The sequence below is a fragment of the Nicotiana tabacum genome, chromosome 16 (assembly GCF_000715075.1).
Source record: "Nicotiana tabacum cultivar K326 chromosome 16, ASM71507v2, whole genome shotgun sequence".
Classification (NCBI taxonomy): domain Eukaryota; kingdom Viridiplantae; phylum Streptophyta; class Magnoliopsida; order Solanales; family Solanaceae; genus Nicotiana; species Nicotiana tabacum.
The window spans coordinates 129,786,466-129,797,029 of NC_134095.1; the positions used below are offsets into that span (position 1 = coordinate 129,786,466).

Below are 10,564 nucleotides of genomic sequence, written 5' to 3' on the forward strand. Positions count from 1 at the left end.
GAAGCAAAGCACAGAACTTAGGCGCGCAACACCCACTTCTCTCGTCTGCTTTTTATGTTTGGGGGCACAAGCAAAATATTTAAGGGGTCTCATATATATGTATAGATAGATATATAGAAAAAAAAAATATATATATATATATATATATATATATAGTATTTTTGCCGAGGTTAACGGTCCCGTGACCCCTCAACCTACAACGTAAGTCCGCCTCTGAACCCAGGCCCCTTGTCGACCTTTGCCACAGGCAGGACGTTGGCATTACCCAATAATACTCCTCCCAACACCTGCCTCATGCAACATGTTGCTCTATCGAACCCATGATCTTGGCTCTGATACCACTTGGTCGGATCAAACACTTATCATCATGCCAAAAGTTATAACTTATAGCAAGGGCACAACTTTATTTTTTAACCAAGCTCACCAAGCAAGCGCCATGTTCGACCATGACTCCGATCTGGGCCACCCCAGGCCCCCCATGAGCCTTGCCACAGGCAGAATGTTGGCGTTACCCAGCAAAGTCTATGTACTCTGAAGCACCATGTTCGGATTAGTGAGGTTAGTAGGTTTCGGACATCGAATGGTTAAACAAAAAAAGTAGAACCGTATATCCATAATTGAGTTGTTCAAGAACTTGCTTCTCCATTTCAGCTTTTAGGCAAATTCGCCTAATAGAACCAACAAGTTGTCCAAACTTTATGCACTATTGATACTATACGCCAAGGCCTTGCATCATCACTGCACAATGGATATAAAGAATTCAGGTTTACGAAAACTTTCATGACTGAGAGACAAAATGGACAAGGCATAGACAAAATTTTTAATCACAGTGGTAGTCTCGGAATAGGGTTAGAGTTGAAATAAGCCAAAAACATTGTCTCTGACTTAGTTGAGGACAATTGTTATTGATTCTGTTTGTGCATGAATTTGGCACTAAAATCCACAAGCAAAGCAAGTGAAACTTTCAGTCTTTGGCATGTGTATGGCTTGCCCTTCTCTAACTAGAAAAGGCCAGCCTAAGAAATTTTTCCTTTAATATTAATATGGTGTGAAATTGTTTTGTTAGATCAATTTATTAAGAGTAATTTTAATGCTTTATATGCAACATTTTTTTTTCTTATTACTAACTCTTAGTGTGAAACTTTGTTGCGCACTCAACAATTTTCTCGAGTACCACATGACTCATCACAAAAATAAATGGACTTATTTGAAGATTCATCATGTGTTTTATACATCATCCGAGTAATTATGGTCATTAAAGCTTCATTAAATTAAACTAGTTATTAGTAGAAGCATGAGATTTAATGAATGTCTAAGAGGGTGTTTGGATTGACTTATTTTAAGTGCTTATTGACTTTTAAGCACTTTTTTAGTTTGTGTGGTGTTTGACAATGATAAAAAGTGCTTAAAAGCACTTACTTTTAGGCATAAAAAGTACAAAAATAAGCCAAAAGTCAAAAGTTGGGTATTACCAACTTATGACTTTTAGCTTTTAGTTTAAAAACTACTTTTTATAAGCCAATCCAAACACCCTCTAAATCTCATGTAAAAAGGAAGTTTTTTTCTTTTTGTATTTACCTTAAATAAAATATTTATTACTAGAATAAATTTTTTCGAGTCATAAAAACAATAATTAATGCTTGCATTAGGGTAGGTTGGAGTTTTGGCCTTTTTCCGAACCATGCGTGAATACGAAATGATCTGTGAATCGGAATATCCTTTTAAAATATTTAGTAGAATACATTCACCTCTTAATAACAAAACAAAAATTAGATTTGTCAATTCCAATGTTAACTAAAGATATGCACACTCCTCATTTTATCTGACTTTTCGTGCTTTATGGTAACAAAGCACGAAAACATGAAAGACCAATATTCACTTTCAGTAATTTTATTTTATGTCACAGGATAAGGTAGGGAGATTAATAGGATCTATTGGGTGACAAAAGTGACAGAAGGCTAAACTCAGTTTCCTCGGTAGTTATTACAATAAATATAATTAAAGCCAATGATAAGTTGAGACGGAGCTTGAATTTGAAGTTTATAGGCACAAACTTATAGTTTATTCTAATTCTTATATTTATAATTGAATATTTATACATATATTTGATAAATTTATTAATTTAAATATGAGGTCTAAGTAAAAGTTATTGGGTTTGTCCAAACCCGTACCTAGTATTAAAGTTCCGCCCTGGGTGACAAGTGTAGGAACAACAACAATAGCAACATACCCAGCGTAATTCCACAAGTGGAGTCTTGGAGTCTGGAAAAGATAGTGTGTACACAGTCATACCCTTACCTTGTACCAGTAAAGAGGTTGTTTCTTATATAAGAATGGAGGAAAACAATAAGAGATTTCTCAACAGGTGGGACCAAAAGAACATCAAAATCACATGATAATTTGGAAGTGATTATGTGATTAATCATCTTCAACTATTTCACAAGTATTATATGACTTCATTTGCCAATATATGCCCCAAAAGAACTCCTAACAGTCACTCTTGCCAAGTGCCACATATTAGGCTACCCTCCATACTTATAGTTGATTCTTAATTTCACTACATTATCATGTTTTTCTCTTCTTTATTGTCAACTTCTCCCCTTACTTTCTTACAAATCTTGATTCTATGTATAGCTGGTGTTCATTTTGTCAACACAACTCCAGCCAAGATTGGTCAAGGTTACAAGTTGATCTCCATAGAAAAGACACCTGATGGAGGCCTTATAGGACACCTCCAAGTTAAAGAGGAGAACAATATTTATGGGCCAGACATTCCTCATTTGCAGCTCTATGTTAAGTAAGTCTTTAGCCTTTCGCTCAAAAAAGAAAAAAAAAGATCATGTCTTGGACTTGCATGAACATCATACTTGAAAACAAAGACAGAATTAGGATTTAAACTTTATGCGTTCAAATTTTAAGGTTCTTACAACTCAACACATTATCTTAAAATTATAGATTCGAAATTTAATATTTATTGAAACTTTAGTAGTTTTTTACATATATATTTCGATGTATCCGCCTCTACTTGAAAATAATTATGATCTTTAGGTTAATGTTGTGATTATTATGCAGGCATGAGACAGATGAACGTTTGAGAATTCATATAACTGATGCAGAAGAACAAAGATGGGAAGTTCCTTACAACTTATTACCAAGAGAAACACCCCCATCATTGAAACAAACTATTGGTAGGTCAAGAAAGAACCTTTTGCCACTAGCAACATCAGATTATTCAGGAAATGAGTTAATATTCAGCTATACAAATGACCCTTTTAGTTTTTCTGTTAAAAGAAAATCAAATGGACAGAACCTTTTCAATTCCAGCTCTGATGATTCAGACCCATATAGCAATTTGGTATTTAAAGACCAATATCTTGAAGTATCCACAAAATTGCCTAAAAATGCTTCTTTATATGGCCTAGGAGAAAGCACACAGCCCCATGGGATAAGACTATACCCTAATGATCCTTACACTTTGTACACAACTGATGTATCAGCTCTTAATCTGAATATTGATTTGTATGGGTCTCATCCTATGTATATGGATTTGAGGAATGTGAATGGAAAGGCAAGTGCTCATGCAGTTTTGTTGCTAAATAGCAATGGAATGGATGTGTTTTACAGAGGAGATTCTTTAACATACAAAGTGATTGGGGGCGTTTTTGACTTTTACTTCTTTGCTGGTCCTACACCTCTTGCTGTTGTTGATCAGTATACTTCCTTCATAGGCAGGCCTGCTCCAATGCCTTATTGGTCTTTTGGTAAGTTCAAAATTCTCTATCTTCTTCACTGCATTTGTATTAATGGTGATATATACTCTTTGATCCCATGCCTTATTGGTCTCTTCTTGATTTTCTAAAGTGACATATTGTGTAACGAACTTTTGTGAACAAATAGGAGCATAACATAATTTTTTGGTCATCAATTATGTACACTGAACACCTAGCCAATCTCTACGATCGCCTTTGTTAGAGAGCAGTTTACCCATCAATATTGTGGGACTTCCGGACACGGATGGAACCCAAAAAGAAAAACTCATAATAATTAATATAAATCCTGAATCCATAGTTATTGCCAAGTTGGGATGAAGGAGGCGGTGGAGAATATTTGTAGTTTTAGGTTTTGTCTTCATTAGTAGGAAATAAAACCCGTGACTTTGCTTTCATGAGTTTTGGCTGTTCTTTGTTTTTTGTGTTAGAAGATACCGTGTTTTGGACAAAACAAAAAACACTGCTTTTGTCTACCGGCCTTATTCCCTTACCAAAATTTTCCTTTCCAGGTAGAAGTTTGGTACCACGTGGACCATCTCAATAATTGCTTTATTAGCAAATTAATGTACTCTTCTGTCGGTATAGGGTCTATCGGAAACAGTCTCTTTGCCCTCCCAAATTAGAGGCAAGGACGCGTATATCCTACCCTCCTCAGACCCCGCTTGTAGGATTTTCACTGGATTGTTATTGTTATTGTTTTTGTAATGTACTCTTCTGTCAATTTACTAGCTATTGGGAATTTTGAAAAAGTACAGTCTCTGAGTCACATATTCACAGTTCTCCTCTTTAATGGAATTACAGTAATATCTATTAGGAAGATGATAATTCTTTAAAAAAAAAAAATACTTAGCCTGTTTACTTGTATATTTAATTCTAGAAGGCCAAATGATAACTACTAATGGAATATGCTTAGAAGGAAAGGGAAAGTATTCAATTTGTCTTTTACAATAACGTTTGAAGAGGATGGTAGGTATGAAATGATTGAGTTCATAAACAAATCATAATATGATGAACTATTTTTTTTTATTTCTTTTATTTTTCCTCCCATTTTGGCTTATCATGTTATGCACCATGGAATATTTCGACCATCACTCCACGTAAGGGCTTTAAATTCTGTAATTTATAAAACACTTTCATAATGACATTAAGCAGGTCGTGGTAGTAGGTATTGATCAAATGAGTGATGAACTCTTGGACCTTTATACTTGGTAGAGAACTTTATAGTCTAAATTGCACTAATATCAATCCCAAAACAAGATAAATCTAAAGGTGTTAAATATACACTGACAATATAAAGAAATTTTGGTTCATTAGTGCAGTTTAACCAGTTATAACAGGCTACTTAAATCTTTTTTATATTAGTAATTCACCCTTACTAATATTCCATAGTTTTTGTTGATGGTACTGATATATTGTCTCTTTTCGTTTCTTGAGCCGGAGTCTATTGGAAACAACCTCTCTACTCTCTCGGAGTAGGCTCTCCCCCAGGAGCGGATCTATTAAGGGAGGTGGGGGTGCCACGCCACCCGCAAACCTTGGTCGAAACTCATATATTCTATGTATATTTAGAAGAAATTGGGTATAAACCAAATAATGGCGCCCGGATTAACAAACTTGTTCTAGGTCCCACTGGTAGAGTGGTGTCTTTTTGTGTCCAAGTGCCAGAGTTCGAATACAATTTTCTTCATACATTTTCATCTTTTATCTTCTTTTCTTTTAGTCTTTTTATTATGAAAATGTTATCTTTTTTTCATTTTTTAAGCTAAAGAAACCAATTCCTTTTAACAACCACAATTTCAAAACTCAAAACTCATATCCTTAAGCATTCTCTTCCCGTACCATCCCCTTTTTCGAGTCCTCTAGATGTACATAGTTACATGTTTTGTTATTATTTCTTTTCTAATCTTCTCTTAATCCTTTTGGTTGCCCGTCTAGCTAATTGAAGAAGAAGAAGAAGAAGGAAAAGAAGAGAATTAGTCAATGTTTGCTGTAAATGTTCCTAATGTATTAGCAACGTTTTGTTAGATAAAATTAAACTACATCTAATTTCTAAGGTCATTAAAATTGTTAAGTCATTCTTATCTTTTCATGAATGTTATAGTTATTAACTTTGAACCAAACTATTTTGGAAGGAGTGTGATTCTCCTATATTTTGTGATATAAGCAATGTCAAGCATAGTTGTACTTTACTGTAGGTTGTCTTAATATTTTTATTTTTTTTTGCTTAATCAGTTATTTGTATAAGTCAAAAAGATGAATAATTCAAACCGAAACCCGAAATGGATCAAACCGGTTAAATAACTACCTCAGTTGGAAACATGTAATTAAATATCAATATATCTATGTTCGAAAACATTGCGGCACCCGCAACCTCTAAATCCTGAATGTGCCTCTGCCCTCCCCAGACCCCACTTGTGGAGTTTTACCGAGTTATTGTTGTTGTTGTTGTAATTTACCCTTAGTAAATTCAGCATGCTCTTCTCACTTATCACACACTAGATTCTAATTAGACTATTGATGTTTGGTAAATGCTAGTAATATCTCATTGCCCATCTCCTTATTAAAGTTATCTCCTGCTTGGTAATTGCAACAGGATTCCATCAATGCAGATGGGGTTACCACAATTTATCTGTAGTTGAGGATGTTGTCGAGAACTACCAGAAAGCCAAGATCCCTCTTGACGTGATCTGGAACGACGATGATCACATGGATGGGAAAAAGGATTTCACTCTCAACCCTGTCAACTACCCTCGTCCGAAGTTATTATCATTCTTGGACAAAATTCATGCACGAGGCATGAAGTACATTGTCATCGTAGATCCTGGAATCGGAGTTAATAGTAGTTATGGTGTTTACCAGAGAGGTATAGCCAATGATGTCTTTATCAAATATGAAGGCAAGCCTTATTTAGCTCAAGTCTGGCCTGGTGCTGTTAACTTTCCTGATTTTCTCAACCCGAAAACTGTTGAGTGGTGGGGCGACGAAATTAGGCGATTCCATGAACTTGTTCCTGTTGATGGACTCTGGATTGACATGAATGAAGTTTCCAACTTTTGTTCTGGTTTGTGCACAATCCCTGAAAACAGGATATGTCCTAATGGTACTGGTCCTGGTTGGATTTGTTGCTTAGATTGCAAGAACATAACGAATACTAAATGGGACGATCCGCCTTATAAGATAAATGCTTCTGGAATACAAGCACCAATTGGCTACAAAACAATAGCCACTAGTGCAGTTCATTATAATGGAGTTAGAGAATATGACGCTCATAGCATTTATGGTTTTTCTCAGTCTATTGCAACTCATAAGGCTCTCCAGGGACTCCAGGGCAAGCGCCCGTTTATATTGTCTCGTTCCACGTTTGTTGGTTCAGGACATTATGCTGCACATTGGACTGGGGATAACAAAGCAACTTGGGATGATTTGAGATATTCAATATCTACAATGTTAAATTTTGGCTTATTTGGTGTTCCGATGGTTGGTTCAGATATATGTGGATTCTATCCAGCACCTACAGAGGAACTTTGCAACCGTTGGATTGAAGTTGGCGCGTTCTATCCTTTCTCAAGGGATCACGCGAACTACTACTCCCCTAGACAAGAACTTTACCAATGGGAGAGTGTGGCTGAATCTGCTCGAAATGCTTTAGGAATGAGATATAAGTTACTTCCATATTTCTACACTTTGAACTATGAGGCACATACTACTGGTGCGCCAATTGCTCGCCCACTCTTCTTCTCTTTCCCAAATTTACCTCAGCTTTACGACGTGAGCACACAATTCTTGATAGGAAGCAGTGTCATGGTCTCACCCGTGCTAGACGAGGGTAAAACTGAGGTGAAAGCTTTGTTTCCTCCAGGCACTTGGTACAATATATTCGATATGACACAGGCCATTGTCACAACAGAACCACACTATGTAAAACTAGATGCACCTCTAAATGTGGTCAATGTACATTTGTACCAAAACGCCATAGTACCAATGCAGCGCGGTGGAATGATATCAAAAGAAGCAAGAATGACACCTTTTACCCTCATAGTAACCTTTCCATCAGGTACTAAAGATCTACAAGCTAAAGGAAATCTTTTCCTCGACGATGATGAGCTTCCAGAGATGAAATCAGGGAATGGACACTCAACATATATTGATTTCTATGCAACAGCAAGTAATGGAACAGTGAAGTTGTGGTCAGAAGTTCAAGAAGGTAAGTTTGCATTGGATGAAGGATGGTTCATTGAGAAGGTTATGGTATTAGGTACAAATGGCATTGATGGAGCTTTTGAAATTAACGTCGATGGACAACCATTAAAAGGCACTTCAAGAGTGCAGTTTATCACAGCAGAACACAAGTACATAGACAATTCGGACGATGGAGGAGATAAGAGAAAGAGTATGATGATGGATATTCATGGACTGGAATTACCTTTAGGGAAGAACTTTGTTATGTCCTGGAAAATGTGAAACTTAGCTTGAGAACACTGTAATTCTAATGTGTGGACAAATTGCCTATGCCCTAAAAATTGGATTCCTCACAATCTTTACTCTTACCATGTTTTCTAATACTATTATATCAAACTAAAAATGCAGATTCTTAGCAAAACTAATGGTAACTTTATTTGTGCTACATAAGGGTATTAGTTTATCGTCAGTTTGTGCTGTCTGATTTAGGGGAAACAACAACTTGAAATTCTAAGTAGGGATTTTTTCATTCTTGTACACTATTTGAAAATTTATTACCCTTAATGTCCATGTTTAGTTAAGTACCTTACATAAATAAGTGTTTACAAAATATATACAATCCACCTTAAAAGGCTCACAATCCATTATTTGTGTCTTCAATCAAGGAATTTAGTTATACTATTTTCCTTTTTTCTCTCCTCTCTCTCCCCTCTTCTCTCCAGGTTCTGCCTTTCTCCTTCATTTTCTCGAATTCCTACCATACAACATCAAGAAAATTCTCATAGTTATAAATCTTAATCAGCAAAGTGCACAGTGGAGAATTAAGGATTACTGAGTATGCTTGAACATTACCTGCTGGTGGGAACACCCAAGAAAAGCCATGCCAAACCGTTGAACTGTACGATAGCAAATTCATATCATTCAATCAAGTAGTCAGAAGAGAGAATGCCATTGAAATCAAGTCGTATACGACAATGATATTCTGTCATTAGCTGTGTCTGTCGTTCAAAGCCTTGCAATAAACTGATGTTGGATATTTTAAGTGTTTAAAGTCAGTCATCTTTGGCTCAAATAGTGCGCAATTATAGATCCTAGAAGGCAATTCTGATTGGTCAATAAAAATCGATTTTAAAGCTATTTTTTTTTTTTATGAGTTTAGCCAATTTATCATGAAAGGTAAAAGGGGGTAAAGGAACCGTGTGTTTATTGTCCAGTAAATATAAGTTGTCTTCTTCCATATGTAAAAAGGGAATAAATAAATCAATTAAATTTCGGGATGCTTCCTGAAGTGCTTCTTTCGGAGTTAAACTTCCGTTTGTCCATATTTCGAGAAAAAGTATCTCTTGTTTTTCATTCTCATTCCCATAAGAATGCATACTATGATTCGCGTTTCGAACAGGCATGAAATCTGCTAAATAATTCACTATTTCGAAGATTCTATAACTTAAACTTTTGTGCTTAACTTGACTTCATTAGATAGAACACTTTGATGGTTCATAATATCTCGAGTAAACAATTTCCCAACTAAATCTGCTAACTTCACCCATAGTGTACATTTACACCAATCGCAGTAATCAAAAAGTATAATTGAGCAGATTTGAAGTTTTAGCATATTTCAAATTAAATTCAATCGCCTCCAAACTTTAATTTCAGCTTTGTATTAGTATTTCCAACAAGAATCTATGCTGCCCAGTTAATTTCTCACACAAAATTCAAATTTCACATAAAAGTCAGTTTCTCCGAAGTGCGACGGGGGCGCTTTTAATGTGAAACTCGAAATTTCTCCACCAAAATCATTCAATTCCCATCAATATTGAAGTTTTTACATTAAAAAAAATGAATCAGTGCACATGAGTTGATTTGGAATTTATTCTCTACTTTTCTTTCCTTAATAAATCAACTAATCAGAAAAGAACAATGTATGGTACTTCAACATACGAATTAAAAATAAATTTCGCACCAATTTAATGGAAATTTGAATATTTACAACAACTTAAATAGTAAAAATAAATTTTATAAAACTAATTATATAGTATACAACTTATCTACAATTTTCATACATTAGCTTTTCTCGGTAAAAGACATCTAAAATATCATACAACTTAAATACAATTTTTATATAAATTTGATACAATATGTCTTTTGTATATTTTGTATCTGATTTATACATAGTAAAATAAATTTCATACATTTAATTATATATTATACAACTTATCTACAAACTATCTATAACGTATCTACAATATTCGTACATTATTTCTACCTAGTTATATACAACTACAATATCATACAACTTAAATATAATTTTTATACAATATTGTTCAACTTTCATACAATACTTAAATAAATAAAAAATATAAATAAACAGAATACAATTTTTCTACAATTTTACTACAACTTTACTATAATTTCTGCAGTATAATGTATGTCATGTCTTCTTCTTCGAGTTTCAATCTGAAATTCAGCCAAAATCAGGTCTAATCTTCACCAAAACACCCTCAATATTGAGATATAAACTTTAAATCATATTCCCAATTGTTTGCAACAACATCGAATCCAAATAAATAATATTTTTTAAAAATCCAAATTCGAATTCAAAGCTTTAAAGTTTTTTA

The 10,564-nt window shown here is 34.6% G+C and overlaps 1 protein-coding gene and 1 long non-coding RNA gene across 2 annotated transcripts; one reads left to right on the forward strand and one right to left on the reverse strand.

Annotated features, from left to right (window-relative positions):
* Positions 1 to 2,414: 2,414 nt before the first annotated feature.
* Positions 2,415 to 8,302, forward strand: LOC107815276 (alpha-xylosidase 1). The gene is made up of 3 exons (XM_016640838.2): positions 2,415 to 2,797; positions 3,073 to 3,761; positions 6,364 to 8,302. The coding sequence occupies exons 1-3, from the start codon at positions 2,568 to 2,570 to the stop codon at positions 8,229 to 8,231; spliced, it is 2,787 nt and encodes a 928-aa protein (XP_016496324.1). The 5' UTR covers positions 2,415 to 2,567; the 3' UTR covers positions 8,232 to 8,302.
* On the reverse strand, positions 8,029 to 8,985 carry LOC107815277 (uncharacterized). The gene is made up of 2 exons (XR_001654716.2): positions 8,802 to 8,985; positions 8,029 to 8,703 (listed from the first exon to the last, which is right to left on the reverse strand). It is a non-coding gene; the product is annotated as an uncharacterized LOC107815277 (long non-coding RNA).
* Positions 8,986 to 10,564: the final 1,579 nt, after the last annotated feature.